At 40.8% G+C, this 19,850-nt stretch overlaps 1 protein-coding gene across 4 annotated transcripts in view; it reads right to left on the reverse strand.

The window, feature by feature from the left end:
- The window catches only part of MTR (5-methyltetrahydrofolate-homocysteine methyltransferase), a 121,898-nt gene that overhangs the window by 25,202 nt on the left and 76,846 nt on the right, over positions 1–19,850 (reverse strand). For all 4 annotated transcript variants that reach the window (XM_070471034.1, XM_070471033.1, XM_070471035.1 and 1 more), the window contains exons 19-24: positions 17,047–17,136; positions 15,890–16,042; positions 12,604–12,711; positions 11,437–11,537; positions 4,538–4,605; positions 3,828–3,948 (exon numbers count right to left, since the gene is read on the reverse strand). In XM_070471034.1, coding sequence (XP_070327135.1) covers positions 3,828–3,948; positions 4,538–4,605; positions 11,437–11,537; positions 12,604–12,711; positions 15,890–16,042; positions 17,047–17,136 — 641 coding nt within the window. The remainder of the gene's footprint in view (positions 1–3,827; positions 3,949–4,537; positions 4,606–11,436; positions 11,538–12,603; positions 12,712–15,889; positions 16,043–17,046; positions 17,137–19,850) is intronic.

Here is a 19,850-nt window from a genome sequence, read left to right on the forward strand (position 1 = left end):
AAATGGCGAACACTGAAAAAGGTGTAGAATAACCAGAAGCCTCATAATTGTGGGTGGGAGTATAAATTAGTACAATCACTTTGGAAAAAGATCCTGCAATAAATATCTAATGCAGATGTTGCTGCCATATAGTCACTAAGTTGTGTCTGACTTTTGTGACCCTGTGAATTATAGTCCACCAGGCTCCTCTGTCCATGGAATGCAGATGACCATATGTACATTCTGTGACCCAGCAAGTCTGCTTCAGGGAAGATAGACATTTATAGCAGCATTCCACGTAACAACCCCAAACTGGAAAAACCCAAATGCCCCTGACAGTAGCAAGGATAAATAACCCAGAGGGCATTCATTATACAATTCAGTATTTTACCACAAAGTGAAAAAAAAAATCAAACCAACCCCCCCCCACTACTCTAACAATGAGTTTGGGCCTTAAAGACATAATGTTGAGCTGGACACAGAAGAATATACACAGTAGATTAAGTATATAAGTCGTATCAATGGAATCCACTTATACAAAGCTGAAATGCAGGCAAAACTGGAGAAAGAGATGGTTACCTGGAAGCAAGACTACTGGCTTTTATTTTCTAATAATTTTTCAGAAACTGTAACAGGCAAGGAAGAGAACCAGAAAAACTCATCGAAAAACAGAATACTGGAGTTAAAGAGACCTGGGAGATCATGGGAACCAGATGTCTGTCTCCTGAGAGGAACACTTTCAGTTTTCCAGACAAAGAGAACAGATATTCTACAAGAGCATGAAGACTGTGGGTCATTACTGATCTGACTGATTTTAACTTGATATACCAGGTTATAACTGTTAAGATTCATTTATGGCTAATGTTGCCAACGATATATCTTGAGAGGCTAGTCATGTTACTTTCTATTATCTTTTAAGGAACCTCTTTAATCTGCTGGCTCTTACTTGGTGAGAGATATAACAGAATTAACTATTGGTAAAGTTCCAACTTGGGCTTTTCTGGCGGTTCAGTGGCAAAGAACCTGCCTGCCAGTGCAGGAGACACAAGAGACGCAAGTTCGATCCCTGGGTCAGGAAGATCCCCTGGAGAGGAAAATGGCAGCCACTGCAGTATTCTTGCCTGGGGAATCCCACGGACAGAGAGGCCTGGCAGGCGATGGTCCACGGGGTGACAAAAGAGTTGCACACGACTTACAGACTAAACAACAACAGTGTTCTGGCTTGAACAAGTAGCAGGATGTGGTTTCCTGATATTGAACTTCCAAGTGTAGAGCCCTCATTAAATCTTTCTTATTTGGAAACTAGCATCACGTTCAATAACTCATAATGCATTTCATTACATCTGCTCATTTAAATATTTCTTTATTCCTATTTTATAACTGTGATTTTAAAAGGTCTTTCATGTTGACAATAATCTATAGATTCTCTTACCATTCTCTTTACTAAGCTAATGAATATTCCCACTATAATCATTCAATTACCCAAACTATGCTCATTGAAATCCCAGTTATTGACAGTTAGTCATATTCCTGGAGAACAATCTGTCACATAATCCTAGCAGGTTAAGTTCTTTGTGGAAAAACAAAGCCAGTTTTCTAACGTGAGCAATAATAACCACACTATTGAGTTCTCCAAGTATGAAAAGCAATTAGTGGAGACAGAACACTGTGACCACTCATGAAAATGTTCTATTCAGATTATAAGCGGGAGGATGGTCAATTTCATGTGCCAATTTGGCAAGGTCATGGTACCTGGTTTTTGGTCAACAATCTAGATGTTTCTGTGAGGATATTTTTCACATGTGAGTAACATTTACATCAGTAGGCCCTGAGTAAAGCAGATTACCCTCCATAATATGGGTAGGCCTCATCTAATCAAATGAAGACCTTAAGAGAAGGCTGTATATTGTAACCTTGTTTATTTATCTTATATGCAGAGCACATCATGTGAAATGCTAGGCTGGATGAAGCACAAGGTGGAATCAAGACTGCCAGGAGAAATATCAATAACCTCAGATATGCACCCTTATGGAAGAAAGTGAAGAGGAACTAAAGAGCCTCTTGAGGAAAGTGAAAGAGGAGAGTGAAAAATCTAGCTTAAAACTCAACATTCAAAAAACTAAGATCAGGGCATCTGGTCCCATCACTCCATGGCAAACAGATGGGGAAACAATAGAAACAGTGAAAGACTTTATTTTCTTAACTCCAAAATCACTGTGGATGGTGACTGCAGCCATGAAATTAAAAAGATGCTTCCCCCTTGGAAGAAAAGTTATGACCAACCTAGAGAGCATATTAAAAAGCAGAGACATTACTTTGCCGCCAGATATCTGTACAGTCAAAGCTATGGTTTTTCCAATAGTCATGTATGGATGTGAGAGTTGGACCATAAAGAAGGTTGAGTGCCAAAGAATCGATGCTTTCAAATTGTGGTATTAGAGAAGGCTCTTTAGAGTCCCTTGAACTACAAGGAGATCAAACCAGTCAATCCAAAAGGAAATCAGTCCTGAATACTAATTGGAAGGACTGAAGCTGCAGCTGAAGCTCCAGTATGCTGGTCACCTGATGGGAAGAGCCGACTCTTTTGTAAAGACCCGGATGTTGGGAAAGATTGAAGGCAGGAGGAGAAGGGGACGACAGAGGGCAAGAGGGTTGGATGGCATCACGGACTCAATGGACATGAGTATGAGCAAGCTCTGGGAGATGGTGATGGACAGGGAAGCCTGGTGTGCTGCAGTCCATGGGGTCACAAAGAGTCAGACACGACTGAGCAACTGAACAACAACAAAGAGAAAAGACTGGGGTTCCCAGAGGAAGGAGGCCTTCTTCCTCCAGGCAGCCTTCGGACTCAAGATTCACAGCAACTCTTGCCAGGCCTCCAGTAGGCCCACCTGCTCTGCAGATTTCAGAGCTTCTTGCTTCCAGAATCACATGAGATGGTTCCTTAAAATCAATCTCTCTGTCTCCCTCCCCCCCATGCCCCATGTACAGACACACATCCTGTTTGTAGATTCCTGACTACTACAAGTGGCTTAACATACAGTTGTTTCTAGTGTGAAAGGAACTCTGCATAGCTTTGACCTGCCATCTACTGTATTTTGTATCAGAAACAAACTACATGCTTGTGCGACCATTAGGATCAGTGCTCTGCCTGGGCACTGCTCCCTGCCAAAGTGAACTATGAGGGGCATAAGGAATGTGTCATAAAAGTCTACGACCTCTAACTAACATACCTCTCACTGAATATCGTTATGATCGTGACCCCAGGAGATATATGACAAAATGAATAATGACCGTGCAACCAAATTTGAACCTTCTCTTCTTTAAATTATTTGACCCAGAGGTTCCCAAAAGGTCTCCTTTTCAGAAACAACTTCCCAAAGTGATCCTCTGATTCATTTTCTCTCAGTCAGCTTTCTATCTCAACTATTACAAGGTCAGAGTTTCTTCAATAGAGCCTGTAATTATTCAGACACCTGCTTCAAGACAGAGAGTGGAGTAAACTTCAAGCAATGCCTTTGTGCTAGAACACACATCTTCACTCAGTTTGATTGCAGGAGCTGTAAGTGTTCATTAGAAGTCTCAGGAACTGAACAGGAGGCGAGAGGATTATAGGCCAAAGGAATCCAAAAACAGGTGTGGGGGGTGGCACTGATGGAGGAGTTTCCCGCAGCAGGCCCCCAAATTATTCTGGCTCTTGTGGCATGAAGACTAGAAAGTTCGTGTATTTATATAATAAGGAGCCACGACGCTATGCGTAGGGAAAAACCTCAGGTTTTACCATTGTTTTTAAACACTAGCATCTAAGAAAATTTCAGTGAGGCACGAAGCTCATTAGCATGACTCACCTGGAAGTGGTAGCTCCTCCGATCAACAATGGGATCTTTATAGCTAGTCTCTCCATTTCCTTAGCGACAAAAATCATTTCATCCAGGGAAGGAGTGATGAGTCCTGACAGGCCAATTATATCTATTATTTCAAAAAAAGAAAAAAAGAACACTGAAAAGGAGGATGAGAGAAAAAGAGTAAAAGTATGAAGACTCATTTTCAAAACTCTGTGATAAAGACCACAAGCCAGAAGATAAATTCCCAATTTTTATTAATAATTTTAAGACTTCTTTTCTGACTGGGGGCTTTCAATTTATTGCTTGCTTTTGGTAGTAAATATGATTTGCAACTTCAAATTGCAATAATCTGATTGCCACTGTTTTGGGAAAAGCCATGAAGCTATTAGTTCATGATTTCCCAGATGGGATATGTCACAGTGTCACAAGAAATATAAGAACAAATACACACAGAGAAAAATAAAATCTAATACAAATTGTTCTAAGAAGCGTGTCCCCATACCCCTTCCTCAGAACTACGAAGGAGTCTCACAGTTACCTGTTCACCCCTTTAGCCCCCTCATAAGCAGCAGTGACAGAACCCTCCAGGCAGGAGACGTCACTGAGGTGTCCGCGTGTCCCGGTAGCCTCCACGGGCTGGGGCACCGCCCCCGCCAGCGAGCTCTGGGAGAGCACGCTTCACTGAAACGCCCAGGAGCCCAAGTGCACGATACCTGCTTTGTGGTCCAGAGCGGCTTTCAGTATCCTGTCACACGGAGTCATGACTCCCAGATCAATGACTCTGGGGTACAGAAACAAGATATGAGGTAATTAATAAGATCCCATTAATTATCAAAAAAGCTAAAGGAACATTTCTATTTAGCCATTAAAGACTGCTCTCATATAAACTGGAATCACACTGAAAAGCTCACCAAACACTGACAACCAACTCACTGATGGCTGCCATTGATTAGGAACTGACCATGGGCAGGGGCTTTTTTAAAGACCTTCGCTGACACAATCCACAGAGCATCTACTTCACCCGTTTAAGGTAGCTTTTGGAAGAGGACATTATCATCTAAGCTCTGGTAAAGTATATATAACACATAACGTGCCATTCTAACCATTTTTAAGTGTACGGTTGACGGGCACTAGCTGGTCGCGTGTTGTGTGACCATCACCACCGTCTAATCCCAACCTCCCTCACCGCCCCGAGCAGGAGCTCTGCAACCCCTCAGTAGCAAGTCGCCTGTGCTCTGCCTTCCAGCTCCATGAGCTCGCCGTGTCTGGGCATTTCTACAAGAGGGACCATACACCATTTGTCCTTCCGGGTCTGGCTTATTCCACTTAGCCTAACGCCTTTAGGGTTCCTCCCCCACTGTAGCCTATGTCAGAACTTCATTAGGGCTGAATAATATTTCATTGCATGAATGTGCCAGATGTTTATTCATTCATCTGTCAATGGACACCTGGGATATTTCCACTATGCTAAGCCTTCTATATATAAACAATCTTGTTTAACCCTCACAGGAACTGTACATGGAAGCACGATCATGGGGCCTGTGTATTTTTTTCTGGGCAGGGCGGGGGGAGGTGTTTTCATATATTTATTTCATGTATTTATCCAAATATATACATTGGACTATTATAAATGGGATTATTGCATTAAACAATATACATATTTTTATGATGTTTGATTCCTATTTTAAATTTGATTTTGAGGTAGGTTTTACCAAAGAATACGCTTTTTTTTTAAAGTCTTGAAAACATGATTTTTACATTTTTAATAAGGAATGGTCCAGAAAAGCATGTGCCCAGAAGTTAAGCATTTTGTCCAGCCAGACAACTAACTAGTAGTGGTGCTGGGGTCTGAACCAGGATCTGACACGAAAACTCATCTTCTTAGCCATGGAGGCCAATAAAGACGTTAGAGAAGTTCACTTCATAAATATCTACTGAACAGTATACCTTACGTGGAAGCCAACAAGAAGGATAAGGAAGAAGAGATCAGTTCCTGTACATGAAAAGCTGATGAGAATGGAATCTCCCAGAAGTCAAAGGAGAGGGAGAACAAATGAGAGGACAGCTACCGAAAGACATGAGCGAGACTCAAAGGAAGAACAGACCACGGTGGGCACACGGGGAGAGTGGGACTGGGCAGAGAAGCCTGGAGCATGCTCAGACAGAGCGACTCCACGAAGCTGCGGCTCAGGGAGGAGACAGCTTCCTGGATCTCAGAGAAAATGGGATTTTAGCCTTGGAAAATGCTATATAAACTACTCCTGTATTCTAGAGTTAGAGAGTACCAAGGATGTCCATCATTTTGACAATTTAATTTCATCATGAGCACTGGTTATAAAGATGTTTTAAAAATTACAGTGCACATTTTCCTTTGTTTCCTAATGTCAACAATTCTTAAATAACTAAACAGACAAAATGATTTTAAATTAAAAAAAAAAAAAGCAAGGCTTAAGAACCACCACCTGACATCACAGCAGCTGTTAACAGTGGGTGGTGAACACCAAGGGCAGGAAGGAGCGTTGCTCTCATTATATACCTGTTTATATGTAAGCTGGATTTTTTAGCTTGTTATCATATTAAATTTCTTTAAAAAAAAATACACTAGCACATAGAGAATCCTCAGATGCGGACAATTTCAAATCAATGATGACTCTTCAGGGCACTAATCCATTAGAAAACATGCTGCAGGGGTTGATGATGGGGCTCGGCAGGTTGTAACGTCTGGACACAGTGAACTAGGGGCCTACAGTATGACGAGTTCAACTTCCAACTTATTAGGCTGTTTTAAGAAGCTTTGATGGGAAACAGTCAAATATACACTGCTTAGAGGAGCACTTTATAATGTCTTCCATTCTTAGAAAATAGTATTTATGGCACTGGGATATAGGAAGGAGGCTACTCGCCACCAGCGTCAACCAATCGAGGACTGGGGTTGTCCTCAGTCACATCCTGGAGGAAGAAAGGGATCTGTTTCTGGGCACATGTGAGTTGAGAAACTGCTGGCAAGTTCTGAATTAGAATACAGCGCGGTAAGTGCCAGGAAGGAGGCCTTTACAGTGTGCTGTGAGAGGCCATCTAACCTGGACAACAGTTTTAGAAGGATTCCAGGAGGGTAACATCGGCTGAATCCTGAGCAAGTATTAGCCAGGGTGAAGGAAAGAAGAGGACCATTCAGTAAAGACCAGTGCAACGAAGGTCTAGAATCACACACAGCTGGCGCTGGGGAGCTCTGGCTGAAGGAAAGGCCCTGAAGCCTGGGCCGACCCCACCCCTCCCTGCCGCCATCCTTCCCACCACCCTCCCTACTTTCTCTCCCCTTCACTACAGCTCCCTGCTTCCCCCACACGCCGCTACACCTCCCCTGGCTTTCTCTTCACTTCCCTTCTGTACTCGGAGCTGTATCCCATGTCTGTAAGCCTCTTCTTAGACATGTTCTTTTATTTTGCCACATGAGAAATTAAAGAAAATAAAAATGAATGCTATGGAAATTTCAAAATTTTACAATCATCATTTTAAAGTGATTATAACAGAGCTGTAAACACAAGCATTTAATTTGGGCTTCTAATTCAGACAAAAAGGTAAGCTGCACCAAATGCCTTAGCAAAGGCATCCAAAATTATTTAAGAATATATAAAATTTTGAAAATAAATCTTGTAATAGATAAAGCCCCTTTTACTCTACAGAAATAACTAAAAAGCAAAACTAAAAACTAAAAACTAATTTTTCTTAGAGTGCCTCACATCCATTAGGTGAAGTTAAAGGTGGTAGTGTCTTCTGATCCTGCAATTCACACATACCACCACTAGATGGGAGTACTGTACCAGTTTGCAGTCCTAACCAAGATTTTTTCCAACCTGTGGTTAAGCCCTGTGTCAACGGATAAATGGATAAAGATGTGATATATGCATACAATGAAACCATTAAGAAGCCATAAGAAAGAAAGAAATCTTTCCACTGAAACAACAGATGGACCCTGCAGGCATTATGCTGAGATAAGACAGAGTGAAAGAAAAATACTGTATGATATAGGCTTATATGTGGAATCTAAAAACCTGAATGCACAGAAACAGAGTAGAAGAGGTGTTACTAGGGGCTGTAGGGGGGAAATGGGGAGATGCTGGTCAAGGGTACAAACTTCCAGCTGGAAGATGACTAAGTTCTAGGGATCTAATACACAGGACTCTGAACAGACTTAACAACACTGCATGCTATACTTGAGAGTGTTAAGAAAGTGTATCTTAAACATTCTGACCACAAATAAGAAATGGTAATTATGTGATGGGTTAGCTAACACTATGTGGCGATCATACTGCAACATATAAGTATATAAATCAATGTTTTACACCTTAAGCTTACACAATGTTGTATGTCAATTCTATTTCAATTAAGCTGCAAAGCACACAAATACAACAGTTGAATGCACCCAAATAATTGTCAAGAGAACCCATAAGGTGCTAGGAAAAATTGGATTAGTGTGCCCTTGACTTAAATACAGTCCTTTGCATCACTTAGCTGAAAACTCCAGCATTATACAGTTTTAAAGTGTTCCCTTCTTAACTATATATTATTTACCCATCCTAGACAGTTATATTAAGAACCACTGATTAATACGAAAATACGTCTCATTATCTGTTTCACCAGATCCATATTTTTAAAAGTACTAGATGTATGATATTTAATTTAAAATTTTGTTATTACATCCTATTTTTTCTTATCCAATTGAACAGTGTGCATTATGTTAAATGGGAAAAGTCTACATTTGTATTTTTATATAATAATTATTTTCTAAACTCAACTTTAATGTAATCAAATATCTGATCAAAATATGTTTAAATATTCTAAATTATTTCTAAAGAGGAATTAAACTGGAATATTAATATTAGACATTACAGTTAAAGTTGCTTGAAACTGGAATAAATACTGAAAGCTAAACTGACACAATACAGAATCCTGACTTTTGGATTCAAAAGCCCTGAGGATGGCCTGCCACTTGCTAGCTGTGTAAAATGAGAAGTACAATAACTGAGGCAGGCAAAGCAGGATCAAAACTGTAAAAAGAAAAAAAGAATGAAGGACAGTAAAAAAGAAAAAGAAAGAAAGAAATTAGGAAAAAAATACAAAGAAAAAAAAAAAGGAAAAACCAGTTATATAAAAGCAGCACTATATAAATTGTGAAGTGTTAAGTAAATGTTAGGTATGAGTAAACTCTAATACCTAAGGTGGACATATCCCCAGATCTATTCAAATTCTCAAATCTGCAAATTCTATTGCATCATCCCCATTAAAAAATGTGCTTTTTCTGCGTAGACAGAACTATCACTTTGAGTCTTTTTACTTCTTTTTTCCCCCACAAAGAACTCTGAGCATTTCATGAGATTTACTGACCAGCGACAAAGAGCTGGGAATGAAAAAGTTGTCTTACTAGATGGTTTGCTAGACTCACTCAACTGGTTGGGTGGTTCACCCAGGCATTAGCCTGGAGCACAGATACAAAGTACACAGAGGCGAAGTATACACTTCACTGCACAAGGCCTATCTCAGGAGCATCTGCCTACTACGCGACATCGTAACATTAAACCCATCCGTGTGGACAGTCCATGTATTATGAGACACAAGACCCAAAGGGGGGTTTGACCCCAAAGAAAAAAGGTTTGCACATTCACTGATTTTTTTACAAAAAGAATAAAATTTTATCAGAAGATGCTTCTCCAGTTGCCATTATTTTGTGAGTGCTCAGTCATGTCTGACTCTTTGCAACCCCACGGTAGCCCACCAGGCTCCTCTGTTGATGGGATTCTGTAAACAAGAACACTAGAGTGGGTTGCCATTTCCTACTCCAGGGAATCTTCCTGACCCAGGGATCGAACCCAGGTCTCTTGTGTCTCCTGTATTGGTGGGCAGATTCTTTACCACTATGTCACCTGGGAAGCCAGCAAAAAATAAGCGACCCTCCAGGGTACAAGCCAGAGGAGATGGGTGTGCTTGGAGGAAAGCGTTTGGGTTTGAGGAGTCGCTTTCAGTGACGACATCGGGCTCCAGTGGCACCCTGGAGAAACGCCACAGCTCTCCCTGACCTCTTAGAACGCCTTTACTGGAGGAAGAAACATTACTGGTATGATTCTCTCGGCTACTTACTGATTTTTCATAATACAAAAGGATAAACACAGACAATGATATCTCAGGAATTGCTTTAGGGAGTTTGCCTACAAATTGCCTTTTTTCAATAGTTTTGTCCTATTATCATCATTGAATATGTATCTGGCTTTTTAGCCTGAAAAACAGTAAAGTACTTGAATAGAGAAAAGTCAACTAAATCATCTGGGTCTCTCTGATGCAATGCATGGTATGTAGTAGATGATCTATAAACATTTACTAGCTGAAATGAGTTTGAACTAATTGAGATGAATGCAAATAGAAATTAACAGCATAGGGTTTTAAAAGATGAGACAACAGCAGAAATGTCAAGAGATTTTAGGAAGCCAACACCTTATCAAATATTTATTCCTCATCCAAATACTTATTCTATAGGTAAAAATTTTACTGTAACAACCTCCACTGTCTCTCTGGTATATCTAGCTTTAGAAAAATAATAAATGTATTCCAAGAACAATATTCCTTATTTCTGGAACTAGGAGAGAATGTTCCGTCTTTTGATAGTGAACAGGCGGCCAAACAGAAGTGCCTGAGAAGACAGTCAGAGGAAGAAGGTGCCACTGCCAATGCTCCTTCATCCCCAACCTTTCTTAGCTGCATTTAATTAGCCTTGAACGCAGACACGGGTGAACAGTTTGAGAGCAGGAAGGGGCTGAGAGGGTAAAGGCTGTCTGACAATGGGAACTCTCCAACCCTAACCCCGAGGGGGCCCAGCTGCAGCTGCAGCCGTCTCTCCTCTCCACAGAGAAAACAGCACATGGAAGGAAGTCTGTGCCGCAGAAGGACCGCTGGCTGGATACGGACCAGAGAAGACATTAGCTTTATCAGGCTTTTCATTACAAAGAATATGCTGAAATCTGAGCAACACATGCTCTTACTGAGGGTCATGAGCTCTCACACAGAAATAACTTGGCGCTGAATAATTATTCAACTAGAATGAGAGATGTAAGAAAGGGATTTTACTTGTACACAACATTCAAAAACTAGCTTCATCAATACTAAGAGTCATGCATGGTTCCACTCTAAGCAAAGGAAAAAGAACAGTCAAAGCCTTCTTATAAAACTCTATTTAGCCAAGGTCTTAATAAGATCTTGGCTTTAAAATCTGGCAGCTTATTGAGAGTAAAAAGGAAATATGGCCATGGGGTGGGGCCCGACATTTGAGCCTCTGGCCTGATGTCAATTCCCCAGAAGCCTCTGGGTGGTTTGACCCTGCTCAAATACTCTTTTCTATTCTTTTTGTCCTTACTGAATGTACACCATTAAATAATTACTAAATTACTTCATTTGAAAAGGTATGCTTAATGCAGAGAATTCAGAAACATGTGAATAAAAAGAAAAACAACCTCTAACATCCACAGTTCTACCCTGCCCTCCCCGCCCAAAGACAAATCACCTTTTAATGCTTTTACTTTAAATAAGAAAGGGGCTCAGGTAAGAAAGGTGGGTCCTAATTTACCTGAAATTATTGCAGCCAAGAACCACTCCAACGATGTTCTTGCCTATGTCGTGTACGTCACCTTTAACAGTAGCCAGCACGATGGTGCCATGGTAAGGGTCCTGGAGAGGAAGTCAAACAGCTCAGCATTGCTAGGGTCACCTGGTTCTCTGGAGCCAGACAGGTGTTGACACAGAAAGCAATTCAATACAACCAAGGCAACCCTCAAAGATGGACCCGGAACCCAAGCCTTGTGCTCTGTGCAAAGAAGGCTGTAAGCCTCAGCAACCCCCCAGATGGTTCACTGAGGGGGCTTCAACCCAGATCATGTGCTCCATCATCTCAAAAACAGTTTAAGTTCAAATACAAAACAGCCCCATCACTGAAGATCGTATTTGTAACCCCCAAATCTATCTGATAAATGTTTAGTAAATGTGAGCAGTAAAAGGAGAGGGAGGCTCTGGTGAACAGCACGTGTCCCATCAGAGTGGGAAGGACCACAATAGCCCAGGGCAGGGGGGCTCAGATTATCTTCTTCAACACTATTGTTCCGTCATCATCTCCTCCCTCAAAAAAAGAAAAAGAAAAGAAAAAGACATGCAAGGCAAGGGGGAGTTTTAGAACACTACCGTCAGAGCCATGCACAAACACAGACAGACTTAAGAATTCAGAATCTCAGGGGCCAAAGCTGACTGAGCTTCACAGGGAGCTAAACAAGGTCAAAAGCTTAATGGTTTGCTGCAGTGGCGCAGCCAAGACGGGAACTGAATCCAGCAGTGGTGCCAAGAACATGACCAGCACACGGAGAGTATTCAGGTAAGAGCTTTTCCAAACCCAAACAGTATCTCAAGGGCAGGGACTGATCTTTTTCAGCTACAGAGTCACACTACCTGGCACGTGATAAGAGCTCTGTAAACAGTTGGTAGATGTTTGAATGAATGAACTGGTTTTGTCTTGAAATCACGGCTTTGTTTGTAAAATAATGTTTCTATTAAACATTTCACAAAGCCACGCTCTATAGAAAATCCCAGGGTATTCTGATACTTGGTAAAAAAGCCGTTTCACTTCTCTGCTTCATCTTCAATGACACAGTCAAGCCCAATGGCTTAGGTCCCTACCCCGCAGCCCGGTAAGAGTATCCAGAGCCAATTCCTCACAAGGTCCCCAGGCCCCAACAAAATGACTTGCCTCATCTTCTATTTTGCCAGTAAGCACTTTGGTTTCTTCTCTCTCTTTCTCCATGAAGGGAATAAGGTGACCCACGGCCTTCTTCATGACCCGAGCTGACTTTATAACCTGAGTAAAATACACAGAGTCAGGCATCTTTACCAAAACACTTGGATGATTACACACGGCTGCTTGTGAAATTTTAGCACAAATTATCATGCATGTTTTGACCTCAGGTCAGCCACACTTGAGTCCATTTTTGACAGTGGGTGGGTGAGGAATGAGCTCACCATGAGGAAAATTAATCAGTCAGGTACAGAAGAAGAAAAACAAGGCTGGAAATCAAATGCTGCAGTTTCTGTCCTCTGAACTTCTGCATGTTATTTTTCCTCCACCTAGAAGGTCCTCTTATCATTTCCTGAAGTTCTTCATATCCTCCAAGTGTCAAGCTTCTCCTCCAAAAGCCCCTCCTCAGCCTTCTCTTCTCAATCCCCAGTGTCACAATTCACTTATAGTTAAGGCTTATGCAAAAGGAAAAAAGAGCCTTAAAGTCTATAGAATTAGTGAACAATTTTGTAAACATAAATTGGATAAGGGATTAATATCCAAAATATATAAAGAACTAATGCAACTTTATAACAAAACCCCAAATAATCTGATTAAAAAATGAGCAGAAGAACTAAAAAGATATTCTTCCAAAAAGGTTATCAAAATGACCAATAGGCACATGAAAAGATGCTCAACATCACTAATCATCAGGGAAATACAAATCACACTAAGATACCCATTCACACATGATAGCTCAGGGCTTCCCTGATAGCTCAGTAGGTAAAGAATGTGTCTGCAATGCAGGAGACCCCAGTTCAATTCCTGGGTCGGGAAGATCCCCTGGAGAAGGGATAGGCTGCCCACTCCAGTATTCTTGGGCTCCCCTGGTGGCTCAGCTGGTAAAGAATCCGCCCGCAATGTGGGAGGACCTGGGTTCGATTCCTGGGTTGGGAAGATCCCCTAGAGAAGGGTAAGGCCACCCATTCCAGTATTCTGGCCTGAAGAATTCCAGGGACTGTATAGTCCATGGGGTCACAAAGAGTCAGACACAACTGAGCAACTTTCACTTTCATATGTTCGAATGGTCACCATCAAGAAAACAAAAACCAACAGGTGCTGGTGAGGATGTGGTGAAAAGGGAACTCTTATACACTGTTGGTGGGAACAGAAAACAATATGGAGGTTCTTTGAAAAATTAAAAATAGGTCTACCACATGATCAAGCAATTCCACTTCTCAGTATAAATCCGCAGGAAATGAAAATAGGATTTCAAAAGGTTTATCACAGCATTATTTATAACAGCCAAGACATGGAATAACCCAAATGCCCATCAACAGATGAATGGATAAAAAAGATGTGGTATATATACAGAATGGAGTATCATTCAGCCATGATAAGAGAGGATATCCGGCCATGTGCAAAAAACCACAGATGGATCTTGAGAACATTATACTAAGCAAGATAAATCAGAAAGAGAAAGACAAGTACTGGATGATCTCACTTATATGCAGAACCTAAAAAAAGTCAAACTGGAAAGAAAAAACAAAACAAAATAGAGAGTGAAACTGTGGTTACCACGGGATAGGGATGGGAGGATAAGTCTGATGACATTTAAGGGTACAAACTTGTAACAAGTAAATAAGCCACAGGGATCTAACACACAGTATAATGAATAGACAACAATGTACTATAATGATATAGTGTGATAAATATTATTTCAACGGCAATCATATTAAAATATGTATCACTGTATCCCCCAAATTTACAAAATGTAATATGTCAAATTTGTTAAACAGACAAAGAAGAACACAGACTTTCATAAAATTCATGAATGTATGCTAAAACGCATGAGAGGCAGGATGACAAAACAGGGTATTTGTACAGTCTCAAAGCTTCTCCCTACAAAAAAATTTACAGTGGAGAAACGTAGCAGACACTCTTAACAAAATGATCAGAGTTAACCTCACCAGTAATGAGACATAGCAACATGATGGGCCTCCTGATATGAGAAGGGCACAGCATTACTCTGTGTTATTCTTGCCAAAAAAGAGAAAACATCAGTAAAATTCAAACTGAGAGAAGGCCTATCATTTATCAAACTGTACAATACTGTTAAAAGTCAAGGTCATCAGAAAAAACTCAGGAACTGTTCAAGATAAAGGCAGTGTGGGATTGTGGAACACAAAGAGAAGAGTAGCAGAAACGCTGGTGAAATGTGAATAAGGTCATTAGTTAACATGATTATATCAGTGTTAATTTCCTGGTTCTGATAACTACACTATGATCAGGTGAAAAGGTTAACATGAGGGGAATATGTTGAGGGTGATACATGATCACTTAAACGCCATCTGCAACTTGTCTGTAAGTCTAAAGTTTATTCAAACATAAGAAGTTAAAACAATAAGTTGACATCATGAAAAACAAAGGCTGTGGGACTGTCCCAGATTTGGGGAGACTAACGCAGGACAACTGAATGTTCCCTGAGTGTGGTGATGGTTTCCCAGGTACAGACATGTTAAACTTATCAAACTGCATCCTTTAAACATGCGCATTTTACTGCATGTGAATTATAAAACAGTAAATCTATAAGAAAAGATAAATGCTATGAAGGAAAATGGGGAATAGACAATGAATAATTAAATATAGAATGAATTTTAAAAATCAATTATACTTTGATTTTAAAAAGTCAAAAAAAAAAAAAGAACAGGGACTTTTCGTTTTTTGTATGCCTCACAGACCTGAACCCAGAAGTCTCAAAAAGTATCGATGTTAATCAATGTGGTCAGTAACAGTTGTAAATCAAAATAAGATTAAGACTACTGGTTTTACTTGAAACATTTAATGTATATCATTATTTAAAATGGTAATGATCTTTTCAAAATATTCATCCTTAAGGATGAACACTGGCTGGTCAAATCAAACCTTAACAAGATTAACTTTACAGTAATCTTGGGTTTTATTTTAATTTGGAGGGTGGGGGGAGAGACTTGTGCTGGGGTAAGAGGTGGTACAGAAGCCCAGAACATGAAGACTAATGCTGGGAATGTCCAGGTGACCTCTAACTTCCACATCACCCTAGATGGACTTTTCAGACTATGCCTAAAAGTGCATTCAGAGAAAGAATGAACAGAATCACACCTCAATGCCCCTGGGCTCTTATCAAAATTAAAACCAGAGAAACAGACTCAAATTTACTATTTATTAAAAGATAAAGGCTCTTTCCTTCAATTGTGAAACTTTTTCCCCACCACTTGCCAACCTGAGGTAGAAACATTTTTCCCGCTCCAAAAAGATCACCAACAATCTTCATGCCATTCATCAGCGGCCCTTCAATTATATTCAGAGGTCGGGGATATTTTTCCTGGTTTAACCTGGCTTCCTCAGTATCTTCAATAATATATTTTTCAATGCCCTACAGAAAAACAAAAAATCAGGGAAAATTCACAGGAAAAATTGGCTTAAGTTCAAACACCCAACAACAAATAAATAGTTAAGAGTGTGGGTTTTGGAATCAGACTGCATGGGTTCAAATCCTGGCTCTTATCACTAATTCAGACAACTTATTAAGCATCAGTTTCCTCATTTAATAATCATACAATACCAACCTCATATGGTTATTTTGAGAATTAAATGTGTAAAGTGATGGCTTTATTGACATAAAGCATTTTATTGATACAAAGTGAAAAATTAGTGACAGGAGTACTAATAAGTTCAAATTCATAATAAAATACACTTTTTATCCTAGTGATTTAACAGATTACATATAAACAAATATCTCCTGTGAAATCACTGTGTTTTCCCACTGTAATGTGACAGGGAGGACACAACCTTCACTGATCAAGCCCTAAATCCTCCAGTGTCCCCAGGTCAAGGATCCAAAGAGGTGGGTGACTAGCTCCACAACCTGAAGTAGGTGAATCTCAAAAGTTCCAAGAAATCAAAAGTTAAATTCTAGAGATCAAACCCCCCCCCCAACCCTGAAATTTTCAGACTCAGGAATGAGGAAACTGAAGTCAAGAGACTACCTATCTGGACTAAAACTCTTAAATACAGCAGAAGAGCCAGAACTCACTTGTTGATCAGGTGACAGCCACATGGTCGAAAATAGCACCCTCACCGTTGGCACTACTGGCAGTCTGCACTGAACCATTCTTGGTGGTGCAGGCCTCTCCTGTGCACTGTAGAATGTTTACCAGTATCCCTGGTCACTGGATGCCAGTAAAAACCTCCCACTCCAGTCAGAACAACCAGCAACATCTCCAGATACTGCCAAACGTACTAGACACGGGGGCAGGACGGAGGGCAAATCTCTCAGGAGCAGTCCACGAATCTCCTTGGTCAGCTGCTGCCAGCACCGCTCCTCCAGCTGGGCCATCAGCCACCAGGACCAGCAGCCAGCCTCCAGCCCACACTCACCTTCACAAGAGCGTACTCAAGGCGTTCTTCAATAGGGCCGTTCCTCCACTCATCAGTCTGGATGACTTTCTTCCCTCCTTTGCCCTGAGTCTGGATTGAAATGTGAATAGAGAGATGGTACAACAGGTCACTTACTCAGCTACTTGGCAGAAAAAAACGATGTCTTATTCTTCTCTTATGTTTCAAGACCCTAGTAGAGTGTCAGCATGAATAAAATCTTTGGAAAATGCTTGCGGTAAGGAGAAAGGGAAATGGCAACCCACTCCAGTACTCTTGCCTGGAAAATCCCATGGACGAAGGAGCCTGGTAGGCTGCAGTCCATGGAAATGCAAAGAGTTGGACATGACTGAGTGACTTCACTTCACTTCAAAGAGAGAGGAAAAGAGAAATCTTATAGGTTTTGAATTTTTATTTAAAAATTTTCTTCCTTCCAGTTTTATTGAAATATAATTGACATAAAGTGATGTACAAATTTCAGGTGTACAGCATAAAGAGCTGATTTATGTACAAATGAAATGATTACTACAGTAAGTTTAATGTATATCCATCAGTATGAAAAAGCAAAAAGACAGGACACTGAAAGATGAACTCCCCAGATCGGTAGGTGCCCAATATGCTACTGGAGATCAGTGTTGAAATAACTCCAGAAAGAGTGAAGAGACGGAGTCAAAGCAAAAACAACATTCAGTTGTGGATATGACTGGTGATGGAAGTGAAGTCCAAGCTGTAAAGAGCAATACTGCATAGGAACCTGGAATAGTTAGGTCCATGAATCAAGGCAAATTGGAAGTGGTCAAACAGGAGATGGCAAGAGTGAACATCGACATTTTAGGGATCAGTGAACTAAAATGGACTGGAATGGGTGAATTTAACTCACATGAATACCCAGGAATGATATCCTATAAGATGGACTGGTTGGATCTTCTTGCAGTCCTGGGTGTTCATTGGAAGGGCTGATGTTGAAGCTGAAACTTCAATACTTTAGCCACCTCAGGCGAAGAGTTGACTCATTGGAAAAGACTCTAACGCTGGGAAGGATTGGGGGTAGGAGGAAAAGGGGACGGGGATGACTGGATGGCATCACCGACTCAACAGACATGGGTTTGGGTAGACTCCAGGAGTTGGTGATGGACAGCGAGGACTGGTGTGCTGTGATTCATGGGGTCGCAAAAAGTCGGACACGACTAAGCAACTGAACTAACTCACTCAGATGACCATTATATCTACTACTGTGGGCAGGAATCCCTTAGAAGAAATGGAGTAGCCATCACAGTCAACAAAAGAGTCCAAAATGCAGTACTTGGATGCAATCTCAAAAGCGACAGAATGATCTCTGTTCATTTCCAAGGCAAATCACTCACTATTTCAGTAATCCAAGTCTATGCCCTGACCAGCAGTGCTGAAGAAGCTGAAGTTGAATGGTTCTATGAAGACCTACAAGACCTTTTAGAACTAACATCCAAAAAAGATGTCCTTTTCATTATATGGGGCTGGAATGCAAAAGTAGGAAGTCAAGAGACACCTGGAATAACAGGCAAATTTGGCCTTGGAGTACAGAATGAACCAGGGCAAAGGCTAATAGACTTCTGCCAAGAGAACGCACTGGTCATAGCAAACAACCTCTTCCAACAACACAAGAGAAGACTCTACACATGGACATCACCAGATGGTCAATACCAAAATCATATTGGTTATATTCTTTGCAGCCAAAGATGGAGAAGCTGTATACAGTGAGGAAAATCCAGACCAGGAGCTGACTGTGGCTCAGATCATGAACTCCTTATTGCCAAATTCAGTCTTAAATTGAAGAAAGTAGGGAAAACCACTAGACCATTCAGGTATGACCTGTATCAAATCCCTTAGGATTATATAGTGGAAGTGACAAATAGATTCAACGGATTAGATCTGATAGACAGAGTGCCTGAAGAACTATGGATGGAGGTTTGTGACACTGTACAGGAGGCAAGGATCAAGACCATCCCCAAGAAAAAGAAATGTAAAAAGGCAAAATGGTTGTCTGAGGAGGTGTTACAAATAAATGAGAAAAGAAGAGAAGCAAAAGGCAAAGGAGAAAAGGAAAAATATACCTATTTGAATGCAGAGTTCCAAAGAATAGCAAGAAGAGATAAAAAAGCCTTCCTCAGTGATCACTATAAAGAAACAGAGGAAAACAAAAGAACGGGGAAAACTAGAGATCTCTTCAAGAAAATTAGAGATACCAAGGGAACATTTCATGCAAAGATGGGCACAACAAAGGACAGAAATGGTATGGACCTAACAGAAGCAGAAGATATTAAGAAGAGGTGGCAAGAATACACAGAAGAACTATACAAAAAAGATTTTCATGACCCAGATAATCATGGTGGTGTGATCACTCACCTAGAGCCAGACATCTTGGAATGCGAAGTAAGTGGGCCTTAGGAAGCATCACTACGAACAAAACTAGTGGAAGTGATGGAATTCCAGTTGAGCTATTTCAAATCCTAAAAGATGATGCTGTGAAAGCGCCGGACTCAATATGCCAGCAAATTTGGAAAACTCAGCAGTGGCCACAGGACTGCAAAAGGTCAGTTTTTCTTCCAATCCCAAAAAAAGCGGTGCCAAAGAATGCTCAAACTACTGCACAATTGCACTTATCCCACACGCTAGCAAAGTAATGCTTAAGATTCTCCAAGTCAGGCTTCAATAGTATGTGAACTATGAACTTCCAGATGTTCAAGTTGGATTTAAAAAAAGGCAGAGGAACCAGAGATCCAATTGCCAACATCCATTGGATCATCAAAAAAGCAAGAGAGTTCCAGAAA

This window comes from Odocoileus virginianus, chromosome 7 (genome assembly GCF_023699985.2).
Source record: "Odocoileus virginianus isolate 20LAN1187 ecotype Illinois chromosome 7, Ovbor_1.2, whole genome shotgun sequence".
Taxonomy (NCBI): domain Eukaryota; kingdom Metazoa; phylum Chordata; class Mammalia; order Artiodactyla; family Cervidae; genus Odocoileus; species Odocoileus virginianus.